Source organism: Pygocentrus nattereri, chromosome 6, assembly GCF_015220715.1.
Source record: "Pygocentrus nattereri isolate fPygNat1 chromosome 6, fPygNat1.pri, whole genome shotgun sequence".
Taxonomy (NCBI): Eukaryota; Metazoa; Chordata; class Actinopteri; order Characiformes; family Serrasalmidae; genus Pygocentrus; species Pygocentrus nattereri.
The window spans coordinates 13,939,613-13,966,447 of NC_051216.1; the positions used below are offsets into that span (position 1 = coordinate 13,939,613).

The following is a 26,835-nucleotide window of genomic DNA, read 5'->3' on the forward strand; positions in this document are numbered from 1 at the left end:
TAAAATTGAGTAATTATTGTGAGCTGTGCATCTGTATGTGTGCATTACCTGCATAACTCAGGTAAATCTCTTTTGGATAATTTCTGTATTTACTTATTTACTTAAATTTATTTCATTTCTAGTCAAAATGGCCTTTAAGTACATGTGGTTCATTTTTTTAAAGATATATTTCTGAGGAGATCAAAAATAAGACTATGCACTTGCATAAGGAAGGGGCGAAATCAAAGGAAAAGAAGTGGGGGAAAACAGGAGATTCCATTGGAGATATTATTAAAACAGAAAATGGGACTCCTAACAACCATGCAAGACCTGGTAGACCACCAAACCTCTACCCCTTAGATAAACAGTACTTAAAGCTTTCGTCTTTGAGAAAGAGGAGAAAATCAATCTCCACTCTTACTTCAGATCTGAAAAAATCCACAGGTGTTTGTGTCCATCCTTCCACTGTGAGAAGACAATCTAATACTTGGACCCGATCCTAATTCTTATTTTGGTGGTTGAAATCTTCCCCTATGAAATGGGACCCTCAAATAAAGAAGAACATTGCTTCATTAACAGGCTACTAGTACTGCTCTGTAGATGACCCTGCCAGTCTGTGGTGACAGCAGAGGAGGGTGAAGTTCAGCTCAAAGTTCACTGCTGAAGTTTGGTTAACTTTAGGGCATCGCATGCCTTCAAAGGGGCGGAAGTGATGTTTATTATCGTCCACCCCTATTCTTTCATGATATGAAGCTGAAGTCAGTTCTGACACCTGAGGTGGCCGAATGTAACAGCTGTACCATTTAAGGTGGAACAGGAAATTTAGCTTGCTAGCTGGCTACTGAGACATTAGCATGCTACGATTTTTTTTTTATGCTTCTTATGAGGAAAAGGACCATAATACTTTGATAAACTAAGATAATACTATGGTTATTGTATTTTTAGCTCACGTTTATGCGTTTCTTTGGCCATCTTGCTGTTTTTTCTTTTTTCCTTATAGCATTCTGGAGTGAGCCTCTTTTTGAATGGTCATGCAGCCCTAACACTTCGCCCTACCCGCCTAACTCAACAAAAATCAGGACACCCTACCCCTAGGCGTGAACACACAAAACAGAGGGGTAAGGGCTAAGTATTAGGGGCAAGGGGTAAAACGAGATTGGGCCTTAGTCTGAAAGGATGTGGAGCTTACTGAGAAAAGGAAATGGCTAACAGTATGATGAAAAATGATCAACTTCTACTTCATGACTGATTTGACTAGAAGTTCTATAAATGAAGGGTGGTCTCTGACTGGCAAAGTACCGTATATCTTTTCAGAACACTTCATGGTAGGACTGTGCAATCATTTTTGAAATAGATGTCTCCTCATCAACCCCATAATTGTACTTTCCCATACCTCTGTCATGATAATGGAACTGCTTTTAGATTTTAAAAGCCAAAATACAGGCTCCACATCATCTGCTTCCACCAGAGTAGCGGTTCGGAATCCTTTTGGGAGATTATGGATAATTACAGATCAGAAAGCTGATACACAGACTCTTTCTGTCTATACTTTGAGTAATTATTAGCTGTGTTTGGCATAATGAATCTTTCATTCCCTGCAAATAACATAACATAATACAGCAAAATATGGCAAGCACGTCATCCTCTGCATTCTTTTATTTGCAAAAAAAAATCTCTAATAAGTGAAATGAATGGACTGAAAAAGGGACCAGAAGTCAAATGGGTGGAGAAGAGACTCATTGTATTATCCAAGGCTGTAATTTTGAGGTTTTAACAGGACGTCTGGCTGTTGCACCTGTTGGCAAAGACATTGGTTTGTCATGCTGTCACATTTTATTCAGTTTAGCTAGGTTTACAATGTTAGTGACCATGTACATGAAACATTCATCTCCGAGACCAGAATTACTATGTCCATCTGCGTCTGTCTGTGAACAGGACTTTTTTTTTATCTGTTCACATTAAAAACATCTGTTTTTAACATCTGTTTTTAGTTACTAAGTATGAGTAGCGCTGCAATGTTTTGGATGATATTTGTTACATTTTTGGCTGCGTTTCATACAGTTGGTTGAGGCACAGTGTTGCCTTCCTGTTGATACCAGGTCCTGAGAAACACAGTAGCAGTCAACAGTTTCAAGGTTCAGTATAACCAGTAAACAAATTTTCTTCTGGATTAACCATGCTGTTAGGCCTGTATTCACATTTCAAAAACACCATTAATATCCATAGACACAGCTTTGAGATAATGGTTATTTTCTCACTGATTAAGAACATTAGTGGTAATGTACAACTACCGGAGCCCTGATTTGCCTCTATTTGAGTGGCTAATGAAGGAATCAGGCAGAAGAGCGTCTCTCACTATGATTGAGGAAGTCCTCTGGAGGGCTCGAAACGCCCCCCACCCCCCAATCAGCAGGTTGTGCATTATAGTAAAATGAGCCTTGCTCCAGCATTCGGTTAAGCTTTAGCTAATAACCTTCCATTTGAATAGAATTGACAGGAGTACAAAGCAGAGAAAGTTCAAAACACTATTAGGGACTGGAAGTGCTTTAACATTGCTATAAAAGAACTGCAAGTGAAAAACAACACATGAAAATTGCGCAGGATATTTTTACCCACAGCTCTTATGAAAAAATCTCTCTCTGTTTCTTGATGGTGCTTATTTGTTTCATATAAAAAGTCTGCAGTGATTGTGTTCATGTATGTTTTACTTCATTTACATTTTTAAGTTCAGCTGTATTATGGTGCGTGTCGCCATACAGTAAATCCAATGCTCTCTCTGAATGTAAGGCTGTTGTTGTTTTGGAAGCAGGGCCCAAGTATCTCTAACAGTTCGCTCTCTTGTAGCTGTGGCTGTGTTTAGCTGCTCTACCCTTGCCCTGAATCTTTCCACCCAGACAGATGCCACACACGATCAGCTGAAGTTGGGCAGAGGCACATTTGCCTGCCAAAGGAAACCTTGAACAGTATTCATTTATGGTTGAAGCCGTAATAAATGACAGAGCTCATCTTTTTGGCTCCTTTTCAGTGTGTGTTTATCTCTTTGTGGGGACTAAATGTCTCTAGAACATGAACACTTTGATACTCTGGGGGGCATTTGGCTGGTACCAAGAAGGAAAATATGTTTTTTGATTGTTTGTGTCTTTGCATCCAAAACTGCAGCTGAAAGATTTGAGTTTAAGGGTAGAGTTGCACACATGGGTAGAGCAGCATCCCTCATAAGGCAAATAGCAATGAATACAATTCTATGTATTTATGTGAGTAGGTTATATTTATTTCAGATTCAGTGTATGTATTCATTTCTTTGTGGGTACCCTATAGATATCTATAGAATAACAGTAATCATTCTTGGTCCTGGAGTGCCACTTGCTTGCTGGTTGTAGTGTTCATGTCATACTTGTGAACGTCCAGTTACACCAAAGTTCTCGCTTACAAAGGTGAGATTAAATATATGGCAACAAATGTCACCTTTAAATGCTTAACTTTTAATATTAGTCCAGGGAAGTAATAAAATAAGACACATTCAATATATTTTGATGAACAGTTTTATTGTGTTTTAAAACTGTGTTTTAAACAGAACTGAGACACTACTTCTCCCCCAAGTACTCCAGTATCACAAAACATTGCTTCAAGCCTGAGTTATCACCACGCTAGTATCAGTCATCAGGTGTCAGTTGACAGGTGTCATTCATCACTTGTCAGGTCTTGGTTATCAAATAGCAATCATCAGTTGTAAGGTATCAATTGTGAGCCACCAGGTATGTAGCAGTGGTCAGTTGTCATATATCAGCTGTCAGTCATCAGGTAGTAGTTGTCAATTATCAGTCATCAGCTGTCAGGTATCAGTTGTCAGGTAGCAGTCGTCAATTGTCAGTAGCAGTTGTCAAATAGCAGCCGCCAGTCGTCTGGTATCAGTCATCAGTTGTGAGGTATCAGTTGTCAGGTAGCAGTCGTCAATTGTCAGTAGCAGTTGTCAAATAGCAGCCGCCAGTCATCTGGTATCAGTCATCAGTTGTGAGGTATCAGTTGTCAGTTCTTGGGTATCAGTTGTCAAAGTTGTCATCAGTGATGAGGTGTCAGTTGTCAAGTATCAGTCGTCAGTTTTTGGTCGCCAGCTGTCAGGTAGCAGTTGTCAGTTGTTAAGTATCAGTCATCAGATGTCAGTTCTCAGGTCGTTAGTCATCAGATGTCAGGTATAAGTCATCAGTTGTCAGTTTCATGAATTTATAAATATTAACTGAAAGGATCCAGAAAACTTATTGTGAAATGAAAAGAGGATGGGTCTGATTTATGAGACATTAATTGCTTGTGCGTAAATAAATATTTATCAAGCTCAAATTACATTCATCATTACATCTGTAATCATGTCAAGTTATTCCCAAAGAATATATTTCATTTATACACACACACACACACATATATATATATATATATATATATATATATGTATATATATATATATATATATATATATATATATATATATGTATATATATATGTGTGTGTGTATATCTATCTAGCTATCTATCTATCTATCTATCTATCTATCTATATATAGATAGATAGATATTGGTTATATTTAGTAATGAAACATCCTTTCTCAATAAACATCCTCAACAGTTCTGTGTAGAAACAGAAGCTTGGGAAAAGTGTCTAGCTAACACTTCAGTAGGAATAAGTGATGTAATTTGAGCTAGCTAGCTAACTTGATTAATAGTTTGTTAATAGTCATCAAACTTCAAATGGAAAATCCTCTCTCCTTTTTTCATTTCACTTTTTTTTTTATATAATTTATTTTACATTATTATTATCATTATCATTTATTATTCTTATTATTATTATTATTATTATTAGATACCTGAAACTGATGATTGATACCTGTTGAATGACAACTGATACCTGACACCTGACAACTGATGACTGTTAACTAAGGACTGATGCCTGTTACCCAAGGACTCATGACCGTTAACTAAGGACTGACTAATGTTAACTACGGACTGACACCTGACATCTGACGGCTGTTAACTAAGGACTGACAACTGTTAAGTAAGGAGTGACACCTGACAACCGACGACTGTTTACTAAGGACTGACTACTGTTAACTACAGACTGACACCTGACATCTGACGACTGTTAACTAAGGACTGACGCCTGACAACCGACGACTGTTAACTAAGGACTGATGCCTGACAATTGATGACTGTTAACTAAGGACTGACAACTGTTAAGTAAGGACTGACATCTGACGACTGTTAACTAAGGACTGACACCTGACATCTGACGACTGTTAACTAAAGACTGACGCCTGACAACTGATGACTGTTAACTAAGGACTAACAACTGTTAAGTAAGGACTGACACCTGACAACTGACAACTGTTAACTAAGGACTGACACCTGACAACTGACGACTGTTAACTAAGGACTGACACCTGACACCTGTTAACTAAGGACCGACACTTGAAAACTGATGACTGTTAACTAAGGACCGACACCTGACAACTGACGGCTGTTAACTAAGGACCGACACCTGAAAACTGACGACTGTTAACTAATGACTGACAACTGTTAACTAAGGACTGATACCTGACAACTGACAACTGTTAACTAACGACTGACACCTGATAACTAGTGACTGTTAACTAAGGACTGATACCTGACAACTGACGACTGTTAACTAAGGACCGACACCTGACAACTGACGACTGTTAACTAAGTACTGACACCTGACATCTAGCGACTGTTAGCTAAGGACTGACAACTGTTAATTAAGGACTGACACCTGACAACTGACAACTGTTAACTAAGGACTGACAACTGACAACTGTTAACTAAGGACTGACACCTGACAACTGACAACTGTTAACTAAGGACTGACACCAGACAACTGAAAACTGTTAACTAAGGACTGACACTTGACAACTGATGACTGTTAACTAAGAACTGACAGCTGTTAACTAAGGACTGACACCTGACAACTGACGACTGTTAACTAAGGACTGACACCTGACAACTGATAAGTGACGATGGATTGCAATTACTATCATTTGTTGAGTTACATAGCATTCTGTAGCACAGCATTGCGCTCCTTAGCCTCATTGACTTTTATGTTTTTGTCTGTGAGTGTTTTCTCACTACACTACCCAGAATGGATTAGGTAAATACATCATGCAGCCCTTGGGAATTTTTACAGTGCTCAGCAAAATGCTTGCCAGTGATCTAGATGCTAATTAACATGGTGCTTTCTAAGCTCCATTGATGCAGCACTAACATCTATTGGTTGTGAAACCATTTTTGGAATGAATACATTTGAAGATTTAGCTACTCAGATAGCAAGTCGATGGCGGACTGCTGTTGGTGCACTGATGGCAAAGCTGGTGGCCCACTGACTTTTTGCTCAGCAGCTCACTGATGGAGAAGCAGAGTATTAGACAAAATGCTACTTTTCATCTGTCATTTTACACTCACAGTCCAGTTTACTTATTTTACTGCATTCATTTCTTTTGTTATTTTGTACATTAGTTTAGTAAATAATGTTAATTTATCATAGACCCAGCAACATTTTCAACAAAATGCTTGTATATTACGCCTAAGTAATTCTTTACCTTTTTTCTTTTAGCTATTTGTAATATTTGACTTGGTTTATTTTCCAAAATGAAAGGCTATGTGCATTTTGTGAGTTCAGACCATGCCTTCAACATGTGGTGGTAGTATGAGGGCAAACTGAGGGAGGAGGAGAACTCTGAGAACTTGGGCTGGAGTCCTGGGAAGCTTCTGCCTGTATCTAGAAGGCTAGACTCCGTCATAGCTGCAGTAGGACTCTGATGTTGGACTGAGGACCAGGGAGGAGATGAGGTGGCGGTGGGGACAGCGAACACTTTGTCACGGGAATGGAAAGGGAGGATGTGAATTTATAGAACATTAGACTGGAAAGAGGTTTCAGCCATGCCCCTCCCCCAAACACCAACTGTAACAACTACATTTATAATCTCTATGAGGAGATTAAAAACCAGTTAGACCTGTGAGTGGGGTACTGACTTTATCAAGCCAGTGAACTGATATATGCTTGCTATCTGGGTATCTGAGTAAGTATGTATGTAAGTAAGTAGGTAAGTAAATAAATAAATAAATGGTGAATGGGTCATTCTACAGAAACGTCCACTTTTCTATCTATCCATAGGTGTGACTGGTGTTACCGATCCTCATTGGTGTTACACAAAAGAAAGGCAACACCAGAGACAGTAACACCAGTGACACTTCAAGGAAACATGCCTTTAACAAAATAACTGCTGTGCAGAGCATCAAATCCCATTGTCAGTCATCGAATATCCACTAAAATATGTAATTTAATCCATGTGTATTCTATTTTTGCCCAGTTACCTAAGAATAAAGTAGGTCACACCGGTGACGTCACCTAAAAGCTTCATATGAAATCATCAGCTAAATGAGAAAATTTCTGATTCCTGAAAAGACACCGTGGACTTGCCATGTGCTTTTTTCAGAAAATAGTTAAAAGGAAGTCAAGTGATGCCATCATTGTGATTTTATTTCAAAATAAGAGATTTTTTTTTTGGTTTTGTGGTGACATAACTTTCATTCTATATTTTATAATATACATGTGGCATTTGGCAATGTTTTCTTTGTAATTTAATTGATATAATTTATAGTCATGTATAGAATATTGCAGTTAAAATTGCAGAAACACTTCAAAATATGACACCCTTTTCACGACTGTGAGCACGAGCGCTTCTGTGGTGCTTGGAATTCTAGATAATTGATTTAAAAACCAGCACTGCTAAATTGAGGCTCAAGAAGGCGTAACTGTCAAAATAACTTAGTTTTATTTTCTAATTAAAAATAAATTGTAACCCCTAACATGTTGTTTTAAGTGTGATGTATATCATCTATATCTTCTATAATGACCCAAATAAATAAACAAGGAGCGAGCAAGCCCACCCTCGAGTCTCCACCCCAAAGCAGTTGTAGTCTATTAAATTAAAGACTTCCACCTTCAGGACACGTCATCAGAAAGGGCTGTTCCTAGACTTTAAACCCGAAAATCTCAGTTTAGGAGAACCTGCAGCATTGCTGAAAGAATCACTGGGGATGTTTCCACCGGATGTGGGGATGGTTATGTTTTTAATTTTGTCCGAAGTGTCTCTCTAATCCAGAAGCGCGTCCCACGCGCGCAGCTGCGCCTCAGCCTTTGGAAAGCCATCATTCCTGTGAATCATCGTGCTTATTCCAGTCCATCTTTCTTATGAATTACAAGCCTCAACCGACATACGTCAGGTCCATAGTGTTAGTCCGGCTTCCACTTGTCATCCCGCTGTGTCGCCTCTAATCCGCTTATGCACACAGCCTGTGGGCGGAGCTAAAGCGCCCTCGAGCCCAGCCCGCCTCCGACACTCCAGCGCTCGAGCGTGTTATTTAGCGTGCAGCAATGCGAAGAGTGGCCGAGGACAAGGCGAAAGACGCGCGCGATGTGACTCGTTTTGTCAGTGCAGCCGCGTGCTAGCTACCCGAGTGTGTGCGCGCGCAAAGGAAAAGCCCGATGTAGGGGCGGACATGCGCGGGCTCAGGTGTCCCGGCTTCACGGCGGCGCTGCTCCTGCTCGCGCTCACCCAGCTCGGCGCAGGTAAGTAGGTGAAAGCCCCCCTCCCCGCTCGCGCATGCTGCAGTTTGGTCAACTCTAAAGTCTGCCCCGCGAGCCCCCCTGACCGCCGTAAACGTGAGAGCTCGCGTTTCGTGGTTCGAACAGTCGCTCGCGGACTCTGGACCGTCTTTGCGCAACGGAACGAGCGCATTATGTAATGAGCTTTGATAGAGCGTCAGAAGTCAGAAGATCAGACGGGATGCGCTTTCCTCCCTCTGCTGTGCGCGAACTTTGCCAGGTTATAGGGTCCTGACAGAGCGCTGGATGTCCAAAAGTGTCCAGGCACACTTTCCAGGTCACTTTAAAGTCATTGCTGGACGAGTGTGCTAACCTTAGAAAAGCACTGCGAAAAGATTGGGAGCAGGGTCTAAGGTCAGCATTCCCAATGCCAAGTGTCTGCTAGAGGGGTATGAAGCCCCCCCCAACGTTGGGCTGTGGAGCAGTGAAACTACGTTCTCTGGAGTGATGGAACGTACCTTTGGGGTGAGTTGGAGTGATCCAGAGCTGATCATCCAACATCATCACCTGACTCTACTAATGTTCTTTTGGGAGAAGGCAGTCAAATCCTCGCAGCAACGTCCCAACATCTAGTTTAAATCCTTCCCAGAGGAGTAGAGGCTGTTACTGCAGTGAAAGGGGGACAAATTCTCTATTAATACGCTTGATTTCAGAAGAAATGCTGCATGAGCAGGTGTCTGCAAACTTTTGGATAGTATAATTATCATCATTAGCCAAGTTTTTATTGCCATCATGTAATCAGATATTTGTTTTGTCACATTTATAGTCAAATATGCTTCTATAATATTTTCTGTAATACTTTAAAAACCGCATGGGGGCAAAATTCTTGGCAAAGGATGCAATTTGCTTATTTTGTGTTAAACTACACAATCAGAACTACAAACAGCTTTTTATTAACAAATAGGAACTTTATTCTTATTTCATATCTCATTGTATTTGTATGAATGTCTGTACTTAATCATGACCTTGGGCTTGTTGGGATGAATCCTTTGTCATGCGTGGTGTGTGAAGTTTGCATTTTCCTCTTGATGCACTTGAAAATCCTGTTTGTCATTTGAGGGTCCAAACAGATTTCTCCAAACGTTTACCACCATAAGGGGCTGGCATTAATGGGTTAGGAAGAAGAAAGCGGTCCTGATTTAAAGCCCAAGTGTTGTTCCTACTGTACTGAGTAAATGTCTCAAGTATGTGGCTTTTGCTTTTGAGTTTTTTTCTGTTTTCCAGTTAGTTTTCTAATGAATGCGCACCACTGGATTGAACCCAGAGATTGATATTGAGTCCCTATCGCCACAGGGATGTGTGAAAAGTGTGTTGTGCACTTCCTTTCCAAGCATTAGATGTTCCAAAAACATTAGATCGTAAATATAGATCAGGAGAACCCTGCAGTGGCCACAGCTCTGGACACAGATTAAGACTAGTTAATTTTCCACAGAGAATCCTGATTAAGTCTAAAAAGTTACAATAAAGTGTTCATAAAATCATTGAGAGTAAAACTCAAAGACTTCATACTGCAGCTTTTAAAAGTCTCATTCTCCAAAACAAACTCCCAGTAGAACAGCTGGTCTTTTTAGGGTTGGGCGATATAGCAAAGACACAACATCATGATATTTCCACCATTCACAATAAATATCACAATATGTAGTTTTTCTGAGGTTTGATATGCTTGAACAGAGAAAAGAACCAGTAGTGTTATATATAAAAATACGATCAAACATTATCAATACATTTCTTTGCATTAAACCTTTCACATACTGTGCTGCAAGTGTAATTAAGTCAGAACTTAATTATGCTCTTTTGGTAATAAAACATCCAGTTGGTCATTGCACTTTAAGTAATGATGATATCCTCAGTTTGCTCAGGGCATATGGTGACTTACTGTGATGTAATTTATAACAGTAGCCCTAAATATTGCCATATTGCTCAATATTATCAGTTTTTCCCATCATGATGTTTAAAAGTAGATCTTTCAGCTTGATTGCACCCAGTCACCAAACACCAAAGCAGATCATTCATTACTTTTAATTGACATTTGTTCTGTTGTTGACTGGTGCGTGCATGTGGAGCCCTGTTTCTGCAGGACAACATGCTCCCAAAACCTCCTTTTTAAGGTTTTAAAGATGTCAATGGAGATACTGCTTTGTTGTTTTGAACATTCCTGGTTGTGGTTGTTTTTTTGGAGCCCATCCTGAAGTTAACATGAGTACCTTAATCTCAGTGAGGCTGGAAATGTAAACAGAAAAAATTCTGTGGCTTAACTGACTGATCATTGTGAAAGTTTTTGAAACACAATTAGTTAACTGGAACTGTGAGAAGCTTGAAGCCAGTTGGTAAATGTTTGTTGTCATGGACACTATAAGAAGCTTGCAGTTTTCCCCGAAGCTTCTGTTTCTCAAGCTGAACTCGGACCCACCAACAATTATTGCAAAATTTGTAGAAGTTTATTCAGGAGTTGCTACAGCTGACAGTCGCAAGGACATACCCAGGGGAACCCAGCATATGGATGTTTATCATGTTCCCTGCTTGTGAACTTTGACATTGTCCTGCAGTGGCCACGGCACGTTTTTTGGCAGTTTTTCTTTGGTAAAAAGTTCACCGCGCTGGACTTGCACACATGAAACATGAGTGAATAGGATTGTGTATTAAAAATTAAATGAATACATTTGTTTTGACTAACATATTGCTTAACTGACTTTGTGAGATGAGACCAACTGTGCTGCATCTGTGCAGTGTTTGTCTTATCTCATTTGCCCATTTTGAGTCCATCCGGAGAAGTAATTTATTTCAGAGGTGTGAAACGTTGGCATGGAGACATCAAAGACCCCAGTGCTTTATGGTCTCGCCTTGGCAGAAAAACCTGCTCAGTTGAAATGAATGATAGACTAAACTTTAGCCTTGCTGTGTTATGAGCTTCAGTGTGAAACGGAACAGAAAGTGTATGCTGATCCTCTGGTTTCTGGAAGAACTAGCAAACAGCTTATGATGTTGGTTTGGAGAAGCATACTTCACATAGCACTGCTAAATTTATGAGCTTAACTCTGCAAGTAAAAATTTCACAGGAAAAGCAATTTCAGCCAGGCAGTTGGACTGTATTTGATGTAAAATACCTCTTCATGGTGTAGGGAAAAGTGGCAGGGCACTCTGCCTTCTGCAGTACACAATGGAAAATCAATCTGGAAAATCACATCGGTAACAAACGTATGAGAAAATGAAATGCCAAGATTTGAAGGATTCCATTTTGTCTATTTCAGCATTTACTCCAGGTCATTAACAAATAAAGAAGCTCATGTGGACATGAGCTTACTTCCAATGTCATTGCATTGACTTAAGCTAAGAGGACAGCTAAGAGAACTTTAGAACTACCGTACAATGAGGCAAACTAGTGTACTGCTATTTCAGAATCGGTTCTTTGGCAATACAAACATTTTTAAGTAGAGGTCCTGCCAGGTACTGACACTTCATGGAATTCTACTGCTTTAAAGCATCACTGCAGTGCATAATGCCTGTAACAGCTGCTTCAGCTTCTACAGTAGATCATTTTTGCTATTTCTTAGATCTGTGCAGAATGAATGGAGTCACAAGCCACTTGAACATGGATCTCGTTAAGTGGCTGAGTTTTTTACATTGATGCAGCCAGGCAATATCAGTGACTGACAAGTGGAACCATCTATCGATACTTTGCCCATGTATACATCCTTTCATAGACCTATCATTTGGAGATCCTGAGTATGATTCCTGGTGGTGCTACAGCCACACAGCCATCAGTGACCAGAGGTCCAGAACTGCATAATTAGTCATTAGGATGGTTGTTCTTCTCCTTAAATCACTCTGTGTGGAAGTAGCCAACATGGTCGTCCGTCTATGTGATGTAACGAACGTGAATATGCTGGAGTGACCAGCTAAACCAGAACTAGATCAGCATAGACCAGCTTAAACCAGCATGACATGCTTGGACTGTTTTTTTCAGCAGGGAACACCAACCTTTAGGCTAACTACCCATGGTAAGCTTTAGCAAGTTTATTACTTTAACAGTAAGCAATTTATAGGCTGTGAACAAGTGATTTATTATACAGCTCTCGCTTTCCTGCCAACATAATTCTAAAGACGGTCACTTGGTGATGGCTAAGGGGTGAGATCAGACAATGGTATATTGTATGTGATCTCTTAAGCCTATCATGTAATCAAGCTAATTATAGAATGGTGGCAAATGTTTCCAGTCTACCTCATTATAGTGTACAGTGCAGCTTGCTAGCATTTTAAACTCAACATTCAGCATCCTATCAAACACTGCACTGGTCCAATTTGCATGTTTTGACAAAAAACAGAATAATGTTTGGTTGATGGAAATTTTTGGCAACGTTCTGTACAGCTTATCCCACCCTGCGACAGTTGTGAAGAATCAGTAAGATGTTTTGAGTGGAACATGGATTGGTCAGTTGAACCTAAGTGAGCCTGCGGATATTGAGACTAGCACTAGCAATCGGATTTCTGTCCCACTGTATTTGGCTGGACAGACTGGTGTCCATTACCTTGTTGATGCTTTTCTCCAGCCATTCAAACATTGAGCAAGCCACTTTCCCACCCTCCTGCCTTAGTCTAACATGGCTGATCCTGCCCTTTGACCCTTTATCTTACAGACTGAGTTGAACTATGTAAAACTAGAGATACACAAAATATTCCAGTGATTTTGGGAGGAGAAAAACGGTGTGAATGATTAAAAAAAAACCCACATTATTCTTCTGGGACATGACACCTTCTCAGAAAGGGGAGCTAGGCCAGTATGGCGACGGCCTTTGAAAGCAGGACAGGTATACTGAGAGCAGCTTGAGATTAGCATGGTGTTAGCTTAAGCAGCATTACACAGCTTTCCCCTGCAGTCTAAGAGCATGGACACAGTTGCATAACCTGAAAAAAGCTCCACTCAAGGAGCTATTGGCCACTGGATAGCTAGAGAAAATAGAAGTTAAAAGGATTATTGCTGTCTTTGTGTCTATTTCTGACTGTTAGTAGTGGTGCAACATAAGGACAATGAAAGGCCATTTTTAAGAAAATATGGCTTGTCTGCAGCAGTGTGCTGTGGGTGTTGTTCATTTTAGTTGTTCATTTTAGTTCATTTAATATAGATTTTGGTCTAAGTCATCATAATGCCTGGATTGAAAATTCAAGAAGATCAGGTTCCCAAACAGTTAGAGAGAAAGTTTGTTTTGGCTCTGAAAACTGATTGGAAAACTCAAATTACAGCTGATATTCTGAAAGCAAAACTAGCATTAAATCAGAGGTAATGAGAGCTCTGTCAGTGATGCACAAACATCGTATGATGATTTTAGTTCAATAATCCTTTTGGAAAATCAGGTCAAGTGCTGTAGTATTAGTCAGAACTCTCTGCTGCAATGGTAATCAAAGGACACACTGTGTACCCAGGTGTTCGTCTTTAGTGGAGAATAATGGATAAAGATTTCTGGAGGGAACATTCAATGAAAGGTTTCCACTTGTCCATTTTTTTCCCAAAATGTTGGAAGTTGTCTAAATAAGACTGTGAAAGGTTGAATAAAAGCTGGAATTCATCCATTTGTATAGCATAAATAGAATAGCATGCATTTAGTAAGCCTGCCTATGTGACCCACAGCAACTGTGCGAATATTCATAGCTTTAAAATCTTAAATGTATTAAAATGGTGTTTAACAAAGAAAACATTTCACATTCTAGTAATAAATGGATGCTACACATTCATATTATTGCATGAGTATATGGTTTTAGTAGTGGTGGCAAAGATATTAATGTGTTCATTATTCATTCCACTGATGTTTTGTTTTTCATTGCCGTTAAAACCATCCACTAGGACTGTAGACCTCTAATTCAAATACTGCTTTTGAATGGTAAGTTTTTGGTAATTTAATATGAATGGTGTGTTATTTCCAACTACTGCCTCTGTGATGTTTTTATTGTTAAAGTTCGTCGGGACTGAAATATCGTGTACAAGCAAAACCCAATGACAATATCAGGAATATCAGTATTGTTAGCACTGGAGGACACCTTCAGCTGGCTACACTAGGCAGTGCTTGCAGGAGTCCTGTGGATAAATCAATATGTAACAATGTTTAACAAAATCGATCAAAATGGAAAACTTCAGTTCCCCTTTAAAGAGAACAGGGTTTCGTGAGGCTGAGAGGGCTACACTCACGGCAGAGTTGAAACATGCAGACACTGTTGCTCTTACTGGACGCTGGTGATGACAAATGAAAGTTGTTTATACCCTGTTGTCCTATTCACCCTGCGTTCATGTGATTTTCATATTCAGATTCATGTGAATGCTGTGTTCGGCGATGATGAAAATGATATTGAATTGCTAAAAGTAATAAATACGTTGTGACCTATACTCTGAAGCTTATTTTGTCCACACGTGCAGCTATAACAAAATACAATGCTTTTAAAGGTAAAAAGTGACTGCAGTTAACGTGAAATAATGTGATTAATCTTTATGATGTATTTTAATTGTTTGACAGCCCTAGATTTTAGTGATTAGTTCTTAACATTCAAAAATGTAACATAGGTATTGACTCTGATTACACATAGCAATGACCGATTACTTTTTAACGCTGTTTAGAAAGGCCTAGCTATTTCTGAATATCTGAATGGTTGAATATCTCCTCCCTTATATGCGTCCATATATTTTCTTTCAGCCCTTAAGTGTGTGTGTCAGCTGTGTGCGAATCACACCTGTGAGACGGAGGCTGAGGGAGCGTGCTGGAATTCAGTGATGCTGATCAATGGGAAAGAGGAGGCTGTGAAGTCTTGCCTCTCTGCCAGTGAGCTGAAGGGCCAAGTGTTCTGCTACAGCTCAAGAAACGTCTCCAAACGCAACTGCTGCTTCACCGACTTCTGCAACAATGAGACCCTTCACCTTCACCCAGGTACCATACCGCTTGATCTTGTGTCAGAAATAAATGTATTATTTTTGTGTCACTTAAAGTGAGTTTGGCGAAAAATCACATTTACACAATTTCACTTTACTGCAGAAGTAGCCTGTAAGCTAAGATAGGTTTGGTGTCCAAAATATTGCACTGGAGCTATGAGGTTAAAGTAGTTAGCAAACAATGGCAGCAGTTAGAAGCATGCTGTGTTTTGCAGCATGCTATGTTAGAATTTGGTGGGTCTTTTATTGCTTAATGTGGGCAAAATCCACCTTCTAGGGCAGGAAAGGGCCACGACTGACATGTGAGCTGACCAGTTATAAACCATTGTTTTGATATGATGTGTAATGGCAGATAATTGTCAAAACATTAACAAAAATAGATCTACATGAACCAAAGTAGTATGAGTTTACACGCTTAAACAAAAGACCTGCATGAAACAAACAAAAAACCTCACATTCCTATATCTGAATTGATGTCAGTATTACATGTAGCAAGTGCTCAGCTTGGTAAAATGCTTGCTTGACAGGATGTGGTGTCCTCTTTCCTATTTCACTGTAAACAATAGAAGCAGCAGTACCATTTAAAGGGGGATTTTCCTCTGTGTTTGTGTGTGTGTGTTCACAAATGTGGTCTCAGACTGTTACCCTGCTAGACTACAGAGGCATTGATCCTTCTCAGTTGCGCTGTGACATAATATCCTGGCGGGGTTACGAGCAGGCAGGCAGTGCAATCTCCCACCCAAGGGTTATTAATACCTTACCATGGCCTAGCGGGGGAGTGCACAGCCTCTGGACCAAGTGCATGCCTAGCTGGTACATCATACTGGGGAGGACAGGCTGGAGCTAAAGCACTAGATCCAATGCTTTTAAAACTCTCATATACCAATAATTAATGATAGAGTGATTATAGCTGAATCCCACAGAGCCTTATAGGGAGATTGTGTTGGAGCAGATAATCAAACATAGCCTCTAAAGCATTTAATCAGACCCTAGTCAAACATACTGGTATTATTATTTGTGGTCTTGGACTTCTACTCTGGTTAATGTGTTCAAAGCTTAGTGGTTAGTTTATCACTGTTCATAGACTGGACAGTATATTAAGATGACATATGGATTTTTTGGGGTGTACTGCTTTTGTTGGTTGTGATTTGTGGACAAGTGTACAAATAATTTGTTTGACAGGCAGATAAAGACTTGTTTAGCTTAATTTAACTTCTTGTTCTTGGGCTGTTGCTGTCAGTTATTATATGAGTTGAATAACAGTACTGTGTAAAAGTCAGAGACCACATTTCAGTCGTTTAATTTCCAGTCAAAACCACCATCAAGTATACAAGTTGTGCATTTTCAGGAGATATTTTTGTGGAGATAAAATGGAAGATAATTCAGTTGCAGAAGGAAGGACAAATGACAATAAGAGAAAAAAAAGGTTTTCAAATCTGCAGATTTTTACCAGGGGCTCTTAACAACTGTGCATGACCTGGTAGACCACTACATGGTCAAGCCAACACTGTGAGTCTAAAAGGATGTGTAGCTATCAAGAAGCCCCTATTGAGAAAAGCTTATTAGGCTAAAAAACAGAGAATCTAGTGTTCTCAGAACAATAAAGTCCAGACCTCAGCATCATGAATGTGGTTAAGATTACTTGGATCATGCAAAGCAGAAAATGCAACCAATTACTAAGACTGAACTTTGGAGGTGTGGAAAAATATTCCTGCAGATTTCTTTGAAAAGCTGAAAACAAGTCTCCTGAGAAGAATGGAAGCTGTATTACAGGGAAAGGATGAATACATTAAATTCTGAAAAAAATTCATGTTAAACTGAATTGTTAAGGCTTTAGTGTAATTATCTATTTAAAATGTTATCTGTTTTTTCCCAAATTCAGAAAAAAAAATCAACTTATACTGGACCAGAAATTCTATAAATGAAGCGTGAGCTTTGACATTTGCACAGCACTGTGTCTGCTGATTATTTTGATTATTAATTATGTAATTAGATTTTTAAAAAATATAAAAACAGTAAAATAAATGTAACTAAACATTATCAAATCATATGTAGTTTTCCAAAGATTGCATAATACCTTATTGCCAAAAAAAAAAGGTTTAAAATTACTTAATCAAAAGAATATAAAACATTTTCTTCATTTTAATTAATGATTAAAATGAAGAAATGAATTTGTTCAGCTTGAATTCATGTTATGTCAAAGTGTCGGAGTCCCCGTAGTGCAGAACAGGAGCCACCACTGGAACGTTGGCTGTATTTAGTGCCATTTGATTTTCACCTCAAATCTAATGTAGACAAAATGTCATGGCCTGACTTTCCAGGCTTATGGGGTTGAGGCTCCAGAGATAATCATTTTGATTTATTACAGTTTGGATTAGATGTATGCTGCTAATCCTGAGGACTAACTGAACACTGTACACTTTTCTCTGGTGGGTTCTGGCATTATGATATTGCAGATGGTGAGATGATGACATTGTTCTGTGACCCCTGTGAACTTGTTTTACTTTAGCTTTATAACACAACACACAAACTCATGAACATCATGTACAGTGACTGTGCACTGAGAACAAATATACATGATGACAACATCGCTTAGTTGTGGCAGTTATGAATCACCTCATCTTTCATATTGTAATATTTTATTGTGAGACTGCTGGAGTATGCTGACTTGGCATATACAGTACCAGTCAAAGTTTGGACACAATCATAAAACTTTTCTGAGTTTTAGAATAATAGTGGAGACAAAACTGTCTTCTGTTTTTGATTCTTCCAAGATGGCCTTGCTGTAAATTCTTTGGCTTGTGAAAACTAGTTGGTGTATGAGCACTACGTTTTGTTTTTTTTTGCTTTAGAATTAAATTCTTCCATAAACAATACCCTCAATATTTCATCGTGATTTTTACAGATTTTCAACTCCTTTACCATCATCAGTGTTGCATATCAAAACACAGGATACATGTAGGTTCACTTGTTGTATTTGCATTATAGACATTGTGACCCCTGGTTCCTATCACTCCCAGTGTAAAGAAATCCCAGTGGGTACAATTGTCTATAATGCAGCATTTTACATTACAACACTCTGGATGACTTTGTTTACCACCCTGTGACTGTACAGAACATTAGAAATAAATCAGTGTAATTCAGTGCCAACTACAAGCCTTTAGCTCAGTTTCTTTAAGATGCTTTCAGCCAATTCTCTCCAAACATTTGACTGGTACTGTATTATTGTCTCCATCAAAAGTTCTTTATAGTCTAGAATGTGGCAGGATTTGTGTACAGTTTGTCTCCACAACTGCCTTTTTGAGTGCTGACCCAGGTTCTAAGGAAAGAAGTGGAGAAAGCTTAAATTTCCTCTATATATCTCCTTCAGGATGTGTTTGAGGATCCTTCAGTGTGTCCTTTGTGGAAGAGAATTACATCTTCAAGTAATAGCATGACTAATGCATATGAAAATCACCCAGCTTCCTTTTAAAGAACAAAAAAACTATGGTCCTGATAGCAACAATGAGATGCAATATGTAGAGCATTCCACCAAATTAGTTTAAAATGTGGTCCCACATTAAAACAAATATTTATTTATTTATCTATTTGTTATATAATGAAGTATTCAGATATTTACAAGGATTACATTGTGATCTGTTTAAACCCAAGACATTAATTGGGATAGTAATAATATAAATACACTACATTGCCAAAATCACACATCCAAATCATTTAATTCAGGTGTTCCAATCACTTCCATGGCCAAGCCATGCAACAAGTCCAGTCATGAAATTTCCTCACTACTAAATATTCCAAAGTCAACTGTCAGTATTACAACAAAGTGGAAGGGATTGGGAATGACGGCAACTCGGCCATGAAGTGGTAGGCCACGTAAAATGACAGAGCGGGGTCAGAGGATGCTGAGGTTCATAGTGCGCAGAGGTCGCTAACTTTCTGCAGAGTCAATCACTACAGACCTCCAAACTTTATGTGTAGAGAGCTTCATGGAAGCTTTGGAAGCATGGAAGTTTCTAAGGCTGAGCAGCTGCATCACCAAGCACAATGCCAAGCACCGAATGCAATGGTGTAAATCGCCACCACTGGACTCTAGAGCAGTGGAGACATGTTCTCTGGAGTGAGGAATCAAGTTTCTCCATCGGCCAATCCAATGGATGAGTCTAAGTTTGGTGCTTACAAGGAAAACGGTACTTGTCTGACTGTATTGTGCTAAGTGTAAAGTTTGGTGGAGGGGGGATTAGTATGGTGTGGGGTTATTTTTCAGGAGTTGGGCTAGGCTCCTAAATACCAGTGAAAGGAACTTTTAATGCTTCAGCAGATTGAGAGATTTTGGACAATTTCATGCTCCCAACTTTGTGGGAACAGTTTGGGAAAGGCCCATTCCTGTTCCAATATGACTGCACACCAGTGCACAAAGCAACGTCCATAAAGACATGGATGAGCAAGTTTGGTGTGGAAGAACGTGACTGGCCTGCACAGAGTCCTGACCTCAACCTGATAGAACACCTTTGGGATGAATTACAGTGGAGATGGCAAGCCAGGCCTTCTCATCCAACATCACTGTCTGACTTCAAAAATTTGCTTTTGGAAGAATGTTCAAAAACCTTTGTGGAAAGCCTTCCCAGAAGAGTTGAAGCTTTTATAGCTTCAAAGGTTGAGCCAGCATCATATTAAACCCTAAAGATTAAGAATGGGGTCTCACTCAATTTCATGTGCTTGTAAGGGCAGCAAATACTTTTGGCAATATAGTGTATATACAAAATCATATTACTTTTATGGGAGATGTCTGTCTCAAACCTTAAATTTCCACTTGTGAAAATAATAAATTTTTTGTCAATATTTTAAAAAGAAGCCGAAAGATTTTTAGATTTAAGAGCAGGAAGCAAGACTGCATCCCTGTCCCTCATGGCCACATGGTGACCACTTAGATCCCATTGTTTTAAAATACATGTGTCCTAAACCTGAACATCATTGTGTAACTTTAAGAATTATCACTACTGAAACACAGATTTTCTGCAATTAAGCAAACCTTTTTGAGTGTAAATACAAATCTCATAATTTTATGTGTACAGTTGTTCAAAGCTGTGCTTACTAGTCCTAGTCATGTGCTGGCTAGTGTGTTATTTTTATTTTTATTTTTTTGGATTTTCTCCCCAATTTAGTCGTCTCCAATTAAACCTGCTAGTTAGGACTCCACCAATCATACGATACTACCAGCGCTAGGAGGGTAACACAGGCTTCCTCTGAGACCTGTGAAGCCAGCTGCCTCATCTTTTGGAACTGCCGCTCACACAGCATCACTGGACGGCTGAGCACACTTGGAAGAAAGCACCAACCGTCAGATCTGTTATGCCAGCTAACAGACGCCTGCACTGACTAGTGTCACGTTGAATGATGGGGGGAGAAGAGCAGGCCATCCTACCCACCCAAAGAGAGTAAGGCCAAATGTGCTCTCTTGGACTCTTGGCCATGGATCGCTGTGGCATCACCATGGATTGAACTAGGAAAACTCGGGAGCTAGTCTGGATAGTGTTTTTGGGTTATGCTCAAAAGTAGCTGAAATTGTCACTGATAAAGTTTCAGAGGCATAATTATTATATTGGTAATGACAAAATGTAATATTCAGTCATAATCATAATTTAATGAAATACGCATATTTAAGGTATAGGGTCAAAAGGATTTTAGTCTGAAGTCAAAAATCTTTGGTTTTCAACTAAAGTAGCTGGACTTTGTGGGTTGGATTACTTTTTGTGTCTCTTCTGAAGAGCGCTCCTGTTTGATGGTAAGCCAGGTTAAATTTAGATCACTTGTTGGTGAGCAGGATGTGCCAGTAGTTGCGTTGGTACCTCGTTACCTCCTTTGACCTTGCTAAACCTCTTTGTTGTTTTCTAAACTTTAATGAAGGTGACCAGGAGAGGGGGTGAGTAAAAGTTAGAGGGACTTTCTCTATCTTATATCTGCCTCTTACCACCCCCACACCCAAGTGTCAGCTGTCAGCTAGTATAATAAGCAACACAACTTGACATCCTGAGCTTGATCCTCCATGATGGAAAGTATGATATCATGTAGAGACTCTTCTTATAGATTGGTATTGTGAAAACTGTTTTCAGCAGTTGTTGCTGGAGTATTTCACTGGGCCAGAGGCCTAGAGCATGGGGACTGGGGTAAGACAGCATTGGTGGAGTCAAATGCCAGTCTTCCATATAACATGTGTACAGATGCACACATTTGAGCAAATTAAACATGCTTTTATCAACACCATGAAACATTTCTGATTTTGGAAAGTAGTTTTTTAGACATACTCACTTCAGGCTTCATTAAGACCTTAAAGAATAAGTTTGGCAAAGAATCAGTTTTACACCAATGTCCCTTTACTCCAAATCAGCCAAGACAAGTTTAGTGTCTGAACTTTTTCTTTGCTTTTGCGCTGGAGATACGAGGCTTAGGTAGCTAAAACACTTCATCAATTAGCCTTGTCTAAATTGCATGCCAAAACCATCCCACACTTGCCTCAAACCATGTTGAGCTTCCCCAATAGACTTGCTGATGCAGTTTCTTACACTGTATGACATACTAGTATCTAAAAAGGGCAAAAATATGTTTCAGGGCTAAAAACAACTTCTCCTTGTTAGCCACATTAGCTTTGGACCTCCAGTGCAAAACCAAAAGAAGCCAACAACAAACCAAATGTGTTTTGGCTGTTCAGACACATTTGGGGTAAGGGGAAAACTGTCTGTTTGAATTTTGTCTGAACTGTTCCTATGATCAAGTAATGTTTTCTCGCACGGCACTGTAGTTATGGGACAATGGATCTAATGCTTTTTTTCCAGAAGGTGAGAATATTTCAGTGCATGATGGTAGTTTTTGTACATAGACAGTTTTCTCAATAGAGTATTTCCTACTCTTATGAGTTTGCATCCTTTAGTAACGTTTAAGTGAGGTGCAAGACCCCCAAAAGAAAATGATCTATAATATCCTGTTCTGCTTTGATAGATTTTTGTCTGTGGGTGTCCAGCGCCCGTGACTGAAGAACTTCACTTTCTATTTGGTGGCACCTTTCTGCGTCAGAGCTGTAATGTCTGTTACCATGGTTACCGTTGCCAGGGCTTGTTTACTGAAGCAGAAAAGGGGGGAGAAACGTGTGAGCACAAAAGAAAACATTAAGATTAAGCTTCTTTATTAAATACTGCTGATGCAGATTAAAGGGGAGCACTGAGCTGCGTTACTCACGAAATGGCCAGGCTTCTAAAATATGGCACAGCTGGACCAAAAGCTTCATATTGGACTTTACAGTGGATCCACCTAAACAGCTACAGGATGGAGCTGCTGTTTAAACGAACTTCAGAAGGCCAGTCAGCAGCTGCTGTAAGCCCTGATGGGTGGTGAAGTAAGTTTTTAAGTGACTAATTCTCGAAAGGCAGTCCCAGGGATTACCAACATTGTTAATAAGAAACCTGCTTAGACCCGCATGAAATCTAGGCTGGTCTAAGCTGGTTAATGCAGATCTGGTGCATGCTCATGCTGGTTGGCCAGTTTACCATCATCCAAAGCACAACATATTCTGGTTTTGGTGATGTTTTTGAAGCAGGGAAGCCACACTGAAACTTCAGCAAAATGACAAAAGTTGATTTAGTTATAATGGTTGGGGTCTATTAACTGAACCACAACTGTAATCATTAAATTGTGAGTAACAGAACAGTATTAAATAAATTAAATAAAGCTTTGATTGAAAGCCTGAAGTTAGACATGGTATATGTGGTATATATCACTGCTGTCTGAACCTTGTTTCCATTTACATTGTGTATAAATTTCATGATGAATGAAGTAAAAGAAATGGCCTAGAATTACTTGGAAAAACATCAGGTTCCATTGATTTACATTAAAAGTAAAGTGTTTTTCTTCTGTAAAGTTACCATTTTGGAGATACAAGGTTTTGTTCTGACAGCAGTATGATACATCTGGGCAGTGTATTTTTATCAGTTATTGTCATTGTACTTTGCAGAAAAGAACAACATGCCGCAAAGCCCTCTAATAAGTCAAAAACAAAAGATTTTATTTTGCATTGTGACCATTCGCAATGACCATTAAATGTTCCACATGAGTTCCTGTGGCCTTTCAGTGCTTTCACATGATCCAGCAAATGTGCATATCTTTGATCAAAATAATGTCTAAATTGCTGGCCAATTTTTAACCATGCTATGTTAAAGGTTCACCAGTGTGTTCTCAACTGCAAGGCATATTGCAGTTGACCATTTGCAAAATTCTAAAATAGTCCCTTCTCCTTAGTTATTGTTGTACATCTGTGATTAAGGATGGCTTAACACAGTGAAACTTCCATGTGACTTTAGTTTTTTTGGTAGTTACCTAAACCATGACAAGAAATAAACCACGTTTCTTAAAGCTGACGTTTCTGTAACCAGCCTGCTAATGCCTGTTAAAATGGCTGCTTATGTTTATTCTTCTTTGGTAGCCTACTGTTATCATGTTATACAAATCTATTATTTTCTCCTATCTTGACACCTGCTAATTTCACACAGAGCTGAGATTCCTTGGGATCCAAAGAGTGAAAATGATTACAGTAGATGTGCTTCTCGATGAGCTTTTAGGATTGGATTGCAACAAGTAGAACCGTAATAACTACTTAAACATCCATTTTCAAAGGGCTTGACATAAACAAAATAGATGTAAAATGTCAACAACTAGTTTAAAACACTATATAGAAAGATAAACAATGACAAGTGCTTAAAAATTGATACAAAGACAATAATCATCCAAATGAGCAAATGTAAATGTAATGTCACAGATTTAAGTTTACTTTGATTGTTTTGATTGATTTGCATTGCTTCATGTAACTGTAAAGTTGCACGGAAAGTATGTTGCATGCAACTTACAATATGCATGAACGTTTCAATATGTAAAGCCAACCTACAGGGTGTATACAGTTTTTAAACAGTGGAATAAAATGAAATCATGTAGACGTTCAGCATTAAAGGGCCTAACACATCTTCACCATTTCTTAGTCTAATTCCGGCTAATTAACAGTTGTTTTTCCTTTGACCGATGGAGGAAGGAACATTTAGGGACGATTGTAACTGGCTGAGTGGTAGGTCAATCATATTCTTGCAAAGGTCATTTGCATATGTGATAGTAACATAAGTGCAGTATAACATTGTGTTCTATATCTGTGTCACAGTTCTAAATGGTTGCAACACTGAGCAGCAAACTTAAGAACATTATATTTAGTTCACAGACTCAGGTCATGCGCAGTAGGCCTTTATTAATCCTATAATCTGAGCATCTGCTTATCGCTATACAACAAAAGAAACTGGTACAATAACAAAATAACAGTGCAGATTGACCAGAATTGCATTTTCAGCTTCTGTCTGTCAGATAAAATATCCCCCCATTCTGTTATTTCAGTTTGACAGTCTCCTCACACACAGATGTGTTTTCAGGCACAAACACTGTGTTGCTGTAGTACTTCAGTAATGCTGTGTCTGCTTATCTTGGGACTGTTTTTGAGAAGTGCTTGTGTTGCCATGCTACTGTGTCCAGGCTGAACCCTCTGCCAGACTGAATTCTGGGAGAAAGGAGAGGGAAATGTGTTTTGAAATACTTGCCTCTGTCTTTCGTTGGTGACCCTGTGCAGATGCAGCAAGAGTGGGGCCCGCGGGGAGAGGGACACACCAGGGTCCGGTTTAGACCAGCTTAGCCTTTTTGCTCCGAAAACACTGCAGTGCTGAAATGCAGATTTTTACGACTCTGTTTATTAGGGATGTTAAAGTGCATTAGTCTGAATGTGGTAATTTCGTTCTATCGATTTTAGAAACAGTGAAAACATAGCAATAGCGTGCTTACGGTTCACTGAGAAGGGAAGATGTGATGTAGAAGACATCATGCAGACTGGTGCTGATCAGCATCCAACGTTGCACTTGTTAGCTTCAGTGTTAGCTCATTACTTCATTTGAAGAGGTACTGGTTTCCTGTGGCTATTTTTAAATAATGAAGGGTGTTTTTAGATGTTTTTTTCTTTCTACATTTAAATATCAAAATTAGACTATACAAGTATCAAAAGTCAGAATACACACCCCTAGTACCACCTTTCATGATTTCAGCAGTGCTGTCTGGGCAGTTTTGTAATGAAATTGAGAAATGCCAACCGCTGATTAGTTTCATTCATCATTGACACAGCTGTATGGGTCTCATTGACTCATAAATGACTGGCTTGTATTTGAATCACACTACCTTCCCTGTGGGATGGCCGACTGCCTTGCTATTTCTGTGTTTGTCCAGGTGAAATCAGGGCGGCTCTGTTTCCCTGTCTAATCCAGAGCCCTAGAATTACAAACCTAGACTAAACTGTGTCTAGCAGTATGGTAGTTGAAATGAAGTGTGAACCAATTAGATGTGTAGAAGCTAATAGCAGCTGAATTACACATCTTGCTTACACCTCAGTGCTTTAAAATGACTTTTTAACTTTTTTTTTTTTTTTTAAGTTTTTACTCTCAAGACTTATTATCCACTATTATGAATTGCTCAGTAACTGCAGTGAGACTGGTATGTAATGTAGTTGTGCGAGTGAGGAACTGAAGTATGGATCTGCATACAGGCTTATGGAGGTTAAGAAACTATGTAAAATATGGTTCAATACTAATAGATTGAAGCATGTTTCGAAACGTACATCTTAAGGCAACTGTTCAATTCCAACTCTTGGCAGTATTAACTAGATGTTTTTTTTTAAGTCTGTTTACTAAGCAACAGGAAGCTCTTAATTTTAGAGACTGTTTTGCTGCTGAAAGCCTTTTGGATGAAAGCGCATTCAGACAAGAGCAGCTGTTATGATGTGAGGAAATTGCAGTCTGGCAGGTACACTATGGGCCACTTTCCCAGACATGGATTAAGCTTAGTCTTGGACTAAAAGGTAGAAATTTTTTCCAGTCAGACATGGGCTTAATTTCAGCATAGGAAGCTGGAACTTTCTCCAAAAGTTTGCATACACCTATTTATCAAGTATCCAGTGTTACGCCTGAAACAAAGGGAGTTGATAGAGAGGTTGACCACCCCCCCCCCCCCCCCTTCCCCCCTTTGCTGCAGTAACATCCTCTACTCTTTTAGGAAGGCTTTACACCAGATGTTGGAACATTGCTGTGAGGATTTGTTTGCATTTATCGATAAGAGTATTAGTGAGGTCAGGTACTGATGTTAGATTTTTAGTTCTGGATCACAAATGCCACTCCAACTCCTCCCAAAGGTGTTGGGTTGTTCAGTCTGACCAG

At 39.3% G+C, this 26,835-nt stretch overlaps 1 protein-coding gene across 1 annotated transcript in view; it reads left to right on the forward strand.

Annotated features, from left to right (window-relative positions):
• Window positions 1-8,374: 8,374 nt before the first annotated feature.
• Window positions 8,375-26,835, forward strand: part of LOC108423896 (activin receptor type-1C) — a 41,926-nt gene continuing 23,465 nt past the window's right edge. The window contains exons 1-2 of the mRNA XM_017691524.2: window positions 8,375-8,613; window positions 15,327-15,557. Coding sequence (XP_017547013.1) covers window positions 8,544-8,613; window positions 15,327-15,557 — 301 coding nt within the window. The 5' untranslated portion in view covers window positions 8,375-8,543. The remainder of the gene's footprint in view (window positions 8,614-15,326; window positions 15,558-26,835) is intronic.